Here is a 15,485-nt window from a genome sequence, read left to right as displayed (position 1 = left end):
GTGATTGTGTAGAAGAGCCGTGTGGATGTTGCATTGTCTGTTGTCAAATTCATTTTACTTGGTGTTAGGATCCCCCTCTTTTACATAGTCTGTTTAATAACTGAATTTTTGAATTTAAAATAACTATCGTGAAAAAAAAACTATCGTGTTGACATTTTGACCGAAGAATGTCGGAACTTTGAAATGGACTTGTCAGGAGTTTGCGAAACTCATCTCTTAGGGGTAAGAAATGCAATATGAGGTAATATAGGATTTTTTTTTTCGGACAGGAAGGGTGGAGTGCATAAGCAGGGAGTAGGGCTCATGGTGAATAAGAAAACTTCTAAGCCAGGTGTCGCAATGGTAAAAATATGGTAATGGAATATTAAGAAATTGAGAGGAAGTTGTTAGTCTGGTTTTGTTCCAGTTAAATATAGAAGCAGGGCCTCAATTAGTAATAAGGAAAGTGTGAAAGAGAGAGAGATGGACAGATCATTTTGAGAATGTGTTAAGCCATGGCAAAATCACAGGAAATGTTATAGAAAAGAATGAAAATTTTTATGACAATGTGGAAGTAAAGAAAGATTTATGTTTCGAAGAAGAGATAACGACAGCAGTAAAGGAACTGAAAAATAGTAACACTTCTGGTGCTGATAGTGTGGTTGATGAGTTTTGAAATACGATCGCTGTAAAGTTAGGAATAGATTACTGAAGACTAGGAAAATGTTTTCATTATCAGGAGAAATACCAAGCAATTCATGGGACACTCTAATTAGTTACTTTTATAACAGTGAATTTTGTAATTAAAGAGGTATTAGCTTCGCTTCTGTTGGAAATAAATTACTTAATATGATAATATTCTTTAATCTTAGAGTTGCTGTGAATAAACTCTTAAGAGAAGGAAAGCAGGGTTTTAAGAAGGAGGTAGAATGTGTCGGCCAGATTTTCATTTTAAGATTAACAACTGCGAAATGCCCGGATTGTCAGACCCCCTTAGTCCTCAGTTTCATAAATCATGAACATTCGTTTGATTTAGCCGACAGCGGAGAATTAGTACAGGTTCTATCATTCACTATATGAGATTTTGCAGATGTTGTGGGTGTCATAGATAGAATGTTTGCAAAATAAACCAGTTTTCGATGTTTCCGGACTTCGGGTTGCAAAAGTAAGTCTCAAAAATGAATGTTATGAAGACTTAGCTGGAGTAGAAATAAATGAAGACCAAGAGACAGTGTGGCTTAGGGAGAAGTTAAACGAAGTAAATAATCTCATTTATCTCGTTTTTATTTTTAGCCAATTGTGTTTTACATAGTTGAAAGAAGTCTTAGAATATAGGAAAATCAGTCTGCGGACCAACATTAGAATATCTAAAACTACAATAAAGACAGTAATCAAGCATGGCTCTGAAACGTGGGTGTTGCAGAAGACGAGGAGGATTTGTAAGACGTTTTCCAGAAAAATTGCCTACTGGTGAATTTTGGTACCCTTTTAACTGACCATATATCAAAAAACAAGGTGTGCGAAAAATTCGATTATATGACACTTTCTAGGGCTGTCGAAATGTTGATGAGAAGCTGAAATGGATAGGACATATTTAACGGCTAAAGGATGACGGATGGCAAAAGATCGCATATTTTGACCATTTATCTTCGGCAAAACGAAAGCAGGTCATCAGGCTCGTTCTATCCTTACAATACATATATAGTATATTACTAAAGACAGTGGGTACAGAGAGCATATTAAAGTAGAATAGGTAAGGCTTTTGGTGTTTTTTCACAGTTGAAAAAAGTTGGGATGAATGGGAAGATAAGTCTGCAAATCAAGATTAAAATATCGGAGGTTACAGTAATGACAGTAATAAGGCATGGTTCTGAAGCGTTGGCACACTAAACAACGGAGGGGGATTAGCAAGATGTTTCCCAGAGAAATTGCCAACGAATTATTTTGCATACCCAAATAACTGACAGTATCCCAAATAATAAGCTGTACGAAAAATGTGGGTCAGTCCCATTTTCAAAGGCTATAGTGGGGAGAGGTTGAAATGATTAGGACATTTTGTGCAAATGAAGGAATATAGATTGTCCAGAATACTCCTTGTCGGGCAATCGTCCAGGGCCAAACGAAAAGCCGGTTGCCCCTGAATGGAAAGGCTGGACAGGCTGTTGCAAGGAAAGATTTAAGGGAAATGGGAACTTAGAGGGAAGGTGTGAAAAGGGAGGCTTCGAATGGTTGAAAATGGAAGAAGAGTCTTTATAGCTGTATTGGATTCTGCTCGTTGGATGATGAAGCAAGCTCCAAATAGTAATAGTAGTAACATTTTTACAGTAAAGTCAGCATATCGAGAGCAGCAACCAATTTGAATTACTAAGTCCAACTTCTATTATTTCAGGCTCTCAAATGTAAAGCTACGTTATAAATGGAATTAAATTTCACCAATATAACAATTACTATTGAAGTTTACTTCTTGTTAAAACGTTCTAAATCATCGGCACGGCTTTTCCCATACCGGGAATTCGGCATGGTCAAGTAACAAAAGCTGGTATTTTGTTTTTGCTGACTGTATAATATTCGGCAATTTTCGTGATTCATTCCCTGACATTCAAATTAAAAAGACGTGAGCTTTTGATTATAGTACTAGGCCTAAGTATCGCTTTGGTTACCTCCTATAAAATTTTCCATGAGGCATAGATTTCGCAGTAAATTCATGTCGGATAGAATTGAGGATATAGCATAAAATGGATATAAATACAGGATTATCATTTGAATTCCTATGCTCTCATGCTGTTCTAGATGAGGGAGAATGTTTTGCTTTTTTGGGAAGTAGGCTAGTTGAATTAGAAATTCAGCATTTGGTCCAAAGATTTAAATATGGCAAATCTGAATTTTCTTGTTAGTTAGCTATGTAGAAGGTTAACACACCATTTGATGTATTTTTTATAGCTTACTCTTTCCAAACACACTAATTGCACATTTCGTTTTGAATCCTTAAATTGACAGCTTGTACCCTGTTATTGAAAATCAACTAGAGATTTTGAAAACTAGCATACCTTAGAATAATCAGAGGTCAATTACTTACTTGTGCTGTCTCATTCTTAAAATGGCATTGCTTCACCCTAACCCCCCTCCTGATTGATAAAAATAAGTAAAGTTCTATGCTCCTAGTTGGCTATAATGTTTCCTTTAGATGTCATCAAACACCACAAGTTTATGTAAAAAATAATGTAGTCCTCTCTATAGGCCTATGTTCAAACTAGCCTATTCTTCACATTGTATGATTTGTTTTATTTTGTATTATTTTACAGCAAAAGCTAATCAATTGGCAGGGAGAAGAGAGTCATTATATATTTAGACGTACTATGAATACTTATAATTGATATGTCCATCTATCCATCATGGAGGGAATGCATGTTAAGTGAAGTTGTGCACTTTTGTTACTTATATAAGCTAGTAGGCTATTTCAAATTGTTTTAAAACATGGTAAAATTCTAGTTTAGCTAGGTTAGGGAACGCTGGTTAGGTTAGGGAAATTAAGCTTTCAGGAATTGGTCTACAGTCTAAAGTATATCCTAGGAAGCTATTTTGAAGTACCTACCTCCACTTCTCCCTCAATAAGCCCCTGACCCTTAGAAACCTGTGTTTTATAAAAGTGAAACCTTACAAACTAGATCTTCTGCTTAAATGAAGTACAAAAAAACTGTTTTCAGCTTCACAACTTTGGTCAATCCTAATTTATGAGGTTTCAAAGATCTGTGAATATACTTCCTAAATTTAAAAACAAGACTCAAGAGCTCATATGGCACATGTGACAAGGTCAGAAGAGCCAAGAGTTTTCAGCCCCCCAGATGGTCAAATTGGGGAAAACAAGGAAAACAACTATTATCAAGTCAATTTGTGCAGGTCCCTGACATGCCTACCAATCTTCATTGCCCTAGCATGCCCAGAAGTACCAAATGTGCCAAAGCACTGGACTGCCCCTACAACTCCCCCAAAGAGAGCAGATCCAGTCTGGTTATGTCAATCATGCATCTAGAGCTTTTGCTTATTCCCATAATCACCAAATCACTAGAAATCTTCCCAACTTCCCCAAAGAGAGTGGATATGGTCCAGTTATGTCAATAATGTATCTAGAATTTGTGCTTATTCTCCCTGTTAAGTTTCATCCCAATCTCTAATGCTCTACTCTGAGCATTTTACAAGATTTCAGGTTGCCAAGATTTTAATTTCCCCCTTCTACCCCCCAATGTCCCCGGATCCAATCTGAATTGAAAATAGAGCATCTGAGACATGACATCTTTATATATATCAAGTTGTATTAAGATCTGATCACCCATTCATGAGATAAACATGCCTCATTTTTCATGATTTCCCCTTCTCCCCCCCCCCCCAGCTGGTCAAGTTAAGGAAAAAACTGTTATCAAGTCAATTTGTGCAGGTCCCTGACATGCCAACCAATTTTCATCATCCTTGCATGTCCAGAAGCACCAAACTCATTAAAGCACTGGAAATCCCACCCAAACTTGCCCAAAGAGAGCAGATCTGATCCAGTTATGTCAGCCATATATCTAGGACTTGTGCTTATTATTTCTACCAAGTTTCACCCCAATCTCTCAACTCTAAGCATTTTCCAAGATTTCCAGTTTCCCTCTCCAACTCTTCCCAATGTCACCAGATCAAATTGGGATTTCTCTTGAGTATGCATGTCCTGCTTGGCATCCAGGATTGACAAAAGAATAAACAGATAGACTTGAGACAATACAAAAAAGAGCTGTAAAAATTATACTTGGACAAAGTACTCAGCATACAAGGATGCACTGAAACAAGTCAATTTGGACTCGCTTGATAGTCATAGACATGGCTTAACATATAGATTTGGACTAAATTGTTTTAATTCCCCAACTGATTGTCATCTACTAATCAACATTGAGAGCCCCCAACTGAAGGACCAGTTACTATACTCAGTAACTACTCAGTAACAAATAAAAAGGAATTGTCCACAGTTGCTGACTTGCTCAGCCTATAGTACTGAGAGATATCATAAATCATTTCTCCCATATTTTGCCTATCATTTTAACAATATTGACACAACTAATATTTAATGTTTGATTAATATAATGTTTGTTTAAATTTTCCTGTGAGTGTTTTTGAAGACACAAATTATTTTTATCATAACATGCTAATGCTAGCTCTGGCTATTGTAGTGAATAAATATATTATATTCTATTCTAAAAAATAAGAGCTCTGAGACATGAGGTGCTTCTAAAAATCAAATTTCATTAAGATCCAATAACCCATTTGTAAGTTAAAATACCTAATTTTTCCAAATTAACCATCCTTTCACTCCCCTCCCCCCGAAGATGGTCAAATTGGAAAGCAACTATTTCTAATTTAGTCTGGTCCAAGATACACCTGCCAACTTTCATTGTCTTAGCTTATCTTGAAGTGCCTGAACTAGCTAAACTGGGACCAACAGACAGACAGAAATTGCAATTACTATATGTCACTTGGTAAACACCAAGAACCATAAAAAAAACCATTGATATGGTTTAAAATTTTACTTAAATAACAATAATTACATTTTCAGAACTAAAACCAGAGAAAAGGAAACTGATAACTAAAAATTAAGGTAAAATTTTATTCCCCAAGTTGAGACTACTAGTCTTTTGAAATATTCTATCTCTATCTACTCAAAAAGCACTGATATTTAAGTGAGCTTGGATAGTTTTTATAAAAGTGAAAATTTCAGGGCAAATAGGGAAAGTATTTGAGTTGCACAAACCAAGTCCAAGAACTAATCCAGAGTCTCAAAAATCCTGCAGGAAGGTGTTTAAAGTAACTACCTTTGCCCTTTAAATGAGGAACCTTTGATGAAATCCCTGTTGAAATATCAGGAATTAAGGAGGGTTTAGATGTAGTTGAACTGGAAGACATGTTGGAAATCCAATAAATTTAAGTTTCCTAAATATAAAGCTGTAAAAAATAGAATTAGCTGATTTACCTGTCACCAGCATGCTACCTTTATATTAGCACTCAAGTCTATAAGGATATTTAAGTGTTATGAAAATATCTACATAACTTGCTATGATGAGGAAAGAGCAATAGAACAAATCAATTTCATTTACATTAAATTTAAATGTACATTCTATGTAGGCAGTTGCCAATCTTGTTTAGACTTTTGTTATAGATGTCCTAGCAGTGAGAAAGACCATACAGCTTTTACACTTGCATGTTTTATTGATGTGAAATCTTGTAAAAATTTTCCAGTTGTTATTTCAACCAGGAGTTGGCTCCTAACATTTGAGACTATTTCTAATATTTATTTTTGATAATGACTGTTTTGGTTTTTTCTTTAGTTTAAACATCTTTTCTCTCTTCTTTCACATAAAATTTATTCAAGATTTTATGTATTTATTAATACATCAAATGGTAAGCAATAATACTTGTCACTATAGACACAAAACAAGAAATAAGCTAATTAGCAACATTTATATAAAAAAAAGCAACTCATATCCAAAACTCACAAACTCAAACAAAAATTCATAACCAAAAGAACAACTTATAAGTAAACATCAAAAACCCCAAATGGAAAGATGTCTCCACTAAAGCACGTATAAATATCTGCACATTCCCAACTTCCATGACTTCAATGGGTTGACTATTCTGAGGTGAATTTTGTTATCTTTCTGAGATTTTTTTGGGGCCAATTTGTTTTGGCTGCTAATCTTGGTTGGGCATTTGCTATAGACAATCTAACAGTAGAGAAAGACTGTATATTTCACCCAGAATTTGATTCCTAACATTTGAGATCATTTCTCATATTTGTTTTCAGTAATAACTGTTTTGGTATTTCCTCTTGTTTAAGCATCTTTTTTCTCTTTTTTCACATAAAACTTAAGCAAGATTCTTGTTTTTAGGACTTTCATTATCAGAAATGTTTTCTGTCTGTTGAAGATACAGATTATTCAACATTCAGCCAGTAATTCTTTTTATTAGATTCATTGAAAATTTAAAAACATTTTCTTGATTTTCTTGCTACAAAGATTGACAATTCATTTATTTTAAAGAGCTACTACTTATTTTATCTTCCACAGTAATATCAGGACATGACAGTATACAGAAAATCTTTAACTAATGGGCCTTTATCACACTAAAGAAAAGCTCTAGAGCAATTTATATTTTAAAGCATATGGCAATCTCGAAACTTCATTAATGGTGTAAATAAATAAAAGGAAAAACTGGTGTAAATAAACTGAAGTTTAACCTTGTTTAAAAAAAAAAATAGAGACCAGCATTTCCAGGATGGGAGTAAGGGATGTTACAATGCTATAAGAGATACAGTACTCCAAACATGTATGACAATGGAATGTGAATATCTAATTGCCTATTTAAGTTCTTTTATATCATTTTCAGAAGATTATCACTGGGCTATGATGGGAATATTCCATTGAAGATTTACATAATTAAGAGTGTCCCAAATAACTGTCATAAAGTCCTTTTATTATAGATTTGCAAAATGACTTGAGAGCCTGTTAAATATTAATATAAATAGTATGTTCTGGATTACCATTTGGGAGATTTTTTCATGTCAATGAGACAGATGGAAGTTTACAATCTCTTTTTTATGTGTTTGGTACCTTCTGTACATATTGAAGATTTTTTGTTTTTTGAACAGTAGTTTTGTATCATTGTTAAATTAGGTATGAATTTTCTATTTAGAGATAAGATTTTTGACTCCGCAATATTTTAAATAAGAAATTTAGAAACACAAGATATAAAGCTGCATCTTTTAAGCTTTAATGTTCAGCATAGACAGGACCAACTAGCTAAACATTAAATGATTTTTCAGATAATCCTTGTGTCATGGAAAGTCTTGTAGAAGCCTTAGAAGAAGTAAAGCAACCTGAAAGTAGGCTTTGTTTGTATAAGGCAAAGAAGAGCCCAAATGATCAAGACTCACGAAGAGAGAGTTTTCTCATTAACCACAAAAGGTAAGAGATCAGTCTTTTTTTTTCATAGACTGTGTTTTAGTGATACAGTAAGGGACTGTGGAGAAGATTATAGGTTTGCATGGAGATGGTGGTGAGGAATTGTCAAGAAGATACTGAAGGAATGCATTTATCCTAAATAATTGTTTAAAATCCAATCATTTCATAAAAATTATCAATTCTGCTATTGAATACTATTGTAAGAAAGTTTGCCCAATGTATATGCCTACTTTATTTAAAATAGACTCAAGGCCACCAGGTCATGTGCTTTCAAATATTTTGCCTTAAAAAGAGCTAGGAATCTTTTACAAAGGCTGGCAAACCTTAAAATGTTTTGTCCAAAAGAGTCCTCCCTAACAAAATTGTAAATATAGCCCTCAGAATTGTATATCTGCACCATGAAATTTTTTTATACCCCCACCCCCTCCTCCTGAAGTATGGGATATTTTCATTCACCTAGATCACTGGACATAATTAAACATCTGGCACCATTTGGTAACCCTGGTTGGCATTCTGTTACACAACTTCTACTAGATGTCAGGAAAATCTGTGATCCAAGGAAATGGCTAATACATCAAATAAGCAGTTTAGTTTCATCTTGGTTTTTACTGTCCCTGATAATACTCCCATTCCAGATCCCACAAGGTGTAAAATTTTAAATTACATGGCACCCATTAATATAAGATAAGATTCTATTTTCACCAAAATTTTCATGGTACTGCCAAATTTCTTATGGTATAGTCACATTAAAAAGCGATGCAAAATAAAAAGCAAAACAAAGAAAAAAAACACATTTTTACAAAGCTAGGTATAAAACTCTTCGCTAACCGCTGGTGGGCACAGCGTACCAGCTGAAGTCTGTCAACAGGCACTGCCACCCTGCGTGGGAGTCGTTTTGTTGTGGATTGAGGGGGGAAAAGGGTTTTGTGGATTGGGTGGATCAAAGATTTTTGTCCGAAATCCATGCAGAGTTTCTCTCTACCAAAATTGATGTAGAAACCCAATTGAAGAAGATTGGCCTAAATAAATCTACAGGATTGGATGGAGTATCTCCCCCCCCAGCTACTACACAAGACATATGCAGTGTTGTTGCATCCTCTCACTCTACTTTTCCAAAAGTCTCTTAGTACTAAATATATTCCACATGATTGGAAGGTTTTTGGAAGCAGGATATTTTTAATGTCTGTTTTAATTCTTTTTCTGACTTGTATTTGTTGAAATTTAGTTGGACCAGTTTTTATCTTTTTAACTTTTTAATTGACTCATTACAGTTTAATTATTGACTTGTAAATGATTATTCATTATGATTTTTCTTTTTCATTGTTGGTTTATTACATTTTTACCAGTTTTAGTGCTACCATATGGTTTGTCGACTCCGAAATCGGAATTCGGCTCTTTGTGGGCTTGTGATAGAGATTTTTTGGAAATAAATATCTTATCTTTTCTTAAAATAAAGGACCTATTCTACACCATCTAAAATCTAATATTTAGCCATTTCGAAGTTAGTACCAAAATCTCCCAAAAACCTTCGAATTTAGACGGTATTTATGCTAAAAAATTATGTTCCGATATTAACAGCATACGAGCGTGAATGAAGGCTATTTTTTCTGATTAACATATTTCTATTTATATAAAAAAAAGTTATGGTCTAAGAGTTAATTTTTTTATTTGGCCAAATGGGTAGCTATTCAGGAAAAAATTCCAATTCTTTCATATTAAAAGTTGTCTCATTTTGTTATTCCTCCTATTTTCATTTTCATAACTGCCATTTTCTTCCTAGTTGCGAAGTATGAAATATGTTTTTGGTGCTCCTTAAATTTTCTTTTGTAGGTTGCGAGAAGATGCTTTAAACAAACTGCGAGGAATTGTTGAAAACGACCTAGAAGAAGAATCATATGTAAGTTATTTCTAAATTAATACTTGAAAATAAATTGTTCACCTAAGTTTTGACTAAACAACGAAAAACTTGTCAAGCATAGTGATTACGCAAGGTTGCTGTGTGAGTTTTGGCTGGCGTGTCTTTTTAAAAGCGACATTCTATGAATTTCATGAAAATTTCAAAAAAGAAAGACTCCTCTGAATACCTGTCAAAAAAGAATACCAATAGTGCATAAGTAAGGAAGGCATTGTTTATTTTAAGCTAAATTTTGATGGCTGGAAAATTAAATTTTACAACTCTGATTTAAAATGGAATTCAGATTAGAACCCCGTCATTGGGTGACTTGAAATCTGACTGTCGCAGCAAACTTTGACTCCAATGAGAAATCACTTTAATCAGTAATGAATTTATTGAAAATGTGTCTTCTGAAGAAAACCCAAAAAATTACAGATATTGCAAAAAATATTTTAAAAAAAAGAAACACTTAATAATATATTAAATGTACGCTGCAAGTGTTGAATATACAATGCAAGGGTTTTAATACTATATAAAACGAATTCAAATACTAAATAAATAAGAATAAGAAATTCTTTGCAGGTGTCTCAGCTCATCCAGCTGTGCCCAAAAGCTCTCATTCTCTAAGAGCAGAAAATCTCCATAGGGGCTCAATGTGGCTGAATTATATCTTGTTCGGCAACTAGAAAGTGGTTTTTCCAACAGGGTGGAGTACAGTGAAAATATCGTCCTTACTTTAAAAATACCCTTTTTAAATCCCATTTATTTTAGTAGTCAAAGAATTCCCTAAAGAAGACCTGTAAAATACCATAAGTTCATAATCTTCATTAAAATACTAGGTAAATGCTTGGTACGTAAATTTGTCTGACGTGTGGTGTAACTCGTATACACAATACGTTTTGTCTTTAGCAACATATTTAATGAAGCCAACATACTCACACATACAACTGAAGCCTTGGTTTTACAGAGAGTGACTAATAAACAAAAAAAAGGTATCTTATTTGATAGTTTGATTGTGGTATCCCTAGAGCCCCATCTACAATAAGATTTTACTAGATCGGGCTAGTGCTAATATGAGTCACTCAGATTTCTATAGAATTTTCTTATTGGATTAAAAATTCTGATTAGCTGAAACTAGAGCTAGCTAAATATCGGTATTAGTAACATATCATTGTGAATGGGCTTAAGTCTCACTAGCTTAGCCTCGTCTGAATTTGAACATTTAAACAACAGCACAGCAGATTTTTTGCACCACTGGAAGAGTAATAGTAAATAAATCATCTATTAAAGAACCAATGTGACTGGCTTAATAGTCGTCGGTTAAACTGAGAAGAGTAACATAAAAGTTTTGGAAATAAACTAGTTGCAATAGATGGATGAGCATTAGCGTCACAATTTTTATACGATGTAAGAGATGCTATCATAGAGTGTTTAATCTTTTTATGTACAGGAATTTCAGTCTATATTATATCGTCATCAAGACGGACACTTATTTTAAGGTTACACCACCAATTTTACTACAAGTGAATGGAGGGGACGAAAAGCTGACTCTTTTGCTAGTATTATTCAAATATCTGACAGTATAATGAAGAACCTAACTTGATTCGAATTTGGGCCTAAGTTTCAGACTAACATGCCTACTTAACTCGATACTGCCAAAATAATGAAACCATCTTATGACATATGAGTATCTAGCAAAATATAGGCAAGAATATGGAAAATGTTCTTAAGGATGTACATTCATCATTTGGGCAAGTCAAATTGACCGCCCCTTTTTAATGGTATTGCAACTTTGACAGCTCTATAGAGGCTATATGATTTGTTGTTCATTTAATGATCGGTTGCTGAACAATGTAGCGATGGATTTCAGAGTGCCATAGACCTTACCTAAGGTTGACTTTTTCAAAACGATTGTGAAGACTGACATTTTAATTCTGAAACTCGAACGAAAGAAAAGAACATAAGAATGTAACGAAGGTTATTTAGCAGTTAAAGTTTAATCTTCAATAGCAAAACGTAGATTTTCATTCATCATAAAAGGACATGACAATTATATAACTGTGCTATGTACAATTGGTTCAAAAATTGTGGCCAACTTTGTAAGGTAGCTTTGATACCGTAGCTTAGCCCACACTTTTTTTTCGATTGAAATAAAGGATCACTTGAATCGATGCAATTTTGCAAAGGAAAGCTAATTTTTCCCTGTCCAATAAAATTGTAAAGTTCTGAAGCAAAACGTGCGAGAAGTATTTTGGATATCGTTCGGGTTGGCGAAGTATTTTCCTATTTGAAACGTCCAAATGTATAAAGGAACACTAGCTGGCAGAAGACCGCACAACATGTTTCAAACAAATCTCGAAGATCTTTGATGCTGGGTAAGGTGGAAACGCCTGATTACCGCCACAAGTACAAGTAAGTAAGTAATGGATTAGTGGTGAACATTGTTTGTGTATGTGACGTGGAAATTTTTAGTCGATCTGATTGAGGTTTTGCAGTGTCAGGTGTGAAGCAGCAGTTCACTCATTATTGTTCAGTATTGTTGTTCATTGGTTCAATTCTGTTCACAAGGTGGAAGCATTTTGGATATCGTTCTGTTTGGTGAAGTATTTTCCTGCAAAAAATTGTCCAAATGTATAAAGGAACGCTAATGGATTAGTGGTAAATACAGTTTGTGTCTGTGACACAGAAACTTATAGTCAACCTGATTTAGGTATTTTAGTCTCGGGTGTGTAGCATGATGTCACTCTTTGTTGTTCAGTGAATTGGGTCAGTTATGTTCACAGGGTGAGTCCAGTTTAACTCCCCATGAGTCGTGTTATCTGTTGACGATTGTTGACTAAAGCAATACTTTCAATTGGGACCATGGAGCTTAGGTGCATAAAATCCCTGTATGGACTGTATCGCCATTACTGTGACCTTTTTGGGTAAAATTTTAGCTTTCTACAGTGTTAAGGAGCATTGAAGTGCCTCTACCAATGAAGTGAGTATTATCAGCTATTAAAGAGTATTCATTTTTCTTCACGTGTTCCAGTGTACTCAAAAAGTGAATTATTAATATTGCACGAAAGTAGGGAAAAGTGGAGTTAAAAATGTAATTTTTTGTTCTCTGACTGCTGTACCGATTTGTTGAGCTTTTTCACAATACCAACATTCCTAAAATGGTGAAAAATAACAAAATGCAGATTATTTATAAAACTGGATGAATGCTTATGCCAAAATGGCATCTGTAGACTAGTTAACGATGACTAACAAGAAGCAAAAAATGATAACAGCAGCAATATATAAAGACAAGCAAAACAGAATACTTAATAAAGTGAAGCCTTACTGCAAGGACTTTGCCCCACCCCCCGTCCAAATAAAAGAAGTATAACAGATTAAAAGATTAAGTATATAAGTACTGAAGTTTATAACAGTTTCTGTATCGATTATGAGCATGATTATTACAATTGTTGCTTCCATATAGTTGTAGTTAATTACATGATTTTCTTGGACTTCAAAGCATGTACAATATTTTTTAAACCCTTCTTTATACTGCACTTTCGTAAGTACTTTCACCGTCCTACGCTTTTAAGAAGGTTGTAGTTTCCTCCGGGTTATTATGGCAAACCTTGGAAGGATGAAACAATACTACCCAAGCCTTTTTCTTTTTTAGCCTTATAATCCATCACAAAAACAGTAAGTTCAACATTATTGTGTGGTCGATAATGGATGCTGCAAGTAATGAAGCTGGAACTGATTTAAAAAGAAATATGATAAACAATTAAGTTTAACAAATATGTTTAGATAGCAGATTAAAAAAAAAAAAACGAAAATTGAAAACACTGGAAAAAAGGTGAAAAAAATTGGCGTTTTTAATTTCTATTTAAGTGTCTTCAGGTATAAATGCTGATTTCTTGGCTGTTTGTTTCTTTTGCTCGCTTTTTTATGGAGACCATCATCTCGTTTTCATCAGGTTTCTCCTATTACTATAAATGGTGAAGATATTTTGTCGAAAAGAAACATGTAAATTGTGTCTTACTATTACAAGTTTTAGCTTTAAAACCAATACTCTTGAATCTCATTTATTTTACTCGAGCGGTTTTGCCAGGAGAGAGGAATATTTCTTAGATAAATATTTAAGCCACTTTTGCCAGCATATTTGTAAGACATTATTTGGTCATCCTTGAAGTCAAGCATTTGATAGCATTTAGAATGTTTTACCACGTTTGCTTCATTTGCCATGTTTCGCCAATTCATGTTTGGGGACTTTGGAACTTCTGTTGTTTTTTTTATCAGTCTTTATGAAAAAAAAAGTATTTTCAAGAAATCTTGAAAAAGTGCTTGAAAGACTTAAGACATTTATAAATGCTTAAAAGGTTGAAACACCTAGTAATTTTTTTGAACCATCGAGCCTTTTCATAAAAGCTGTACTCTGGCATTTTCTCTAACACTCGGAAATCATATGGTACTTGGAAGACAAGTAAATAGACAGGTAGCTGAAACATTTTAGAAGACTAATGGGAAGTGAGTGATTTTTGCCGAATTTGTTGGTATATTAAATCATAAACTGTTCTCAAAGTTTTTAGAACTAGGCAGTTGAAAGGGTCATTGTATGAATATCAAACATGGGATTCTCCCTATCTCTTAAAAAAGAAGGTAATTAAATTGCTCTCGTTGAAAAAAGCATGGAAAATGTAACCAAAGAGAATGTTCATTCGCAAGTTTGTTACTTACATTTCGGTCTTTTTTACAATGCTGAATTGTTGGAAAAATATAAAATTACTGGGAAAAACATAAATAGTTATGTATTTCCCCTTAGCATACATGTTTGAATAGGACTATAAACAAAATAATTATCTAGGGAGTAATAAGAGGGGAGGCTCTTTGTTTAATCTGATTTATTAGATAGTCTAGACATCCTTGTTCGATGATGCTGAGTGTTACCAGGACATGTTCAGGAGTGTTCAGACATCTACTGAGTGTTACCAGGGGGAGGGGGAGTAGATTTCCTGCCCTCCATTTTTACCAGAATTTAACCTTTGCGTTTAAACCATGTTTTAATCGTTTTGTAACATTTTTTACGCAATCATTACCTACTTCGGCTAAAGAAATATTCTTAAGGTGTCAAAAAAAAGTTCGTACTGTCGATTGGACAAAATGGATAGTTACCGTCTAAATTAGGAAGTTTTTTTTCCATTTTAGAATCCTCGGTTTTACCGGAAGTTTGAAGGTGCATTAATGATATCAGAGTGGCTGGAAGAAATACCCGATTCACTGGAAGATGAATGGATCGTAGTTGTTTGTCCTGTGGGCCAAAGATGCCTTGTAGTTGCATCTCAGGTATATGTTTTTTCTTTATCAACCTTAAATAATCATCATCAGGTGCTAAAATTCATTCAAGTATTTGCACTGATGCATTTTCATATAGAACTTTTTTTATGTGTAGGAAATTGTAACCATAACGTTAACATGTGACGTTAGTGATGTTTTTGGGTGCATTGAAGTATTTCCATACATTCGGCAGATAAAAAGCACGAACGGAATTGGCTTACTAGCTAGTGTTTAAGAAAACTTAATTCATGCTAAGAAACAATTTTAACTACTTCTGCTTTCTGTTCACTTTCCATTTCACTTCTCGTTTTTGTCGAATT

The 15,485-nt window shown here is 34.1% G+C and overlaps 1 protein-coding gene across 1 annotated transcript in view; it reads left to right on the top strand.

Annotated features, from left to right (window-relative positions):
- Positions 1-2,577: 2,577 nt before the first annotated feature.
- LOC136036338 (snurportin-1-like) overlaps positions 2,578-15,485 on the top strand; it is a 48,684-nt gene continuing 35,776 nt past the window's right edge. Inside the window, exons 1-4 of the mRNA XM_065718488.1 lie at positions 2,578-2,593; positions 7,823-7,964; positions 9,792-9,858; positions 15,037-15,174. Coding sequence (XP_065574560.1) covers positions 7,837-7,964; positions 9,792-9,858; positions 15,037-15,174 — 333 coding nt within the window. The 5' untranslated portion in view covers positions 2,578-2,593; positions 7,823-7,836. The remainder of the gene's footprint in view (positions 2,594-7,822; positions 7,965-9,791; positions 9,859-15,036; positions 15,175-15,485) is intronic.

This window comes from Artemia franciscana, chromosome 15 (genome assembly GCF_032884065.1).
Source record: "Artemia franciscana chromosome 15, ASM3288406v1, whole genome shotgun sequence".
NCBI classification, from domain to species: Eukaryota; Metazoa; Arthropoda; class Branchiopoda; order Anostraca; family Artemiidae; genus Artemia; species Artemia franciscana.
The sequence above is the reverse complement of the archived record's forward strand: the minus strand, read 5'-3'. Positions and strand labels throughout refer to the sequence as shown.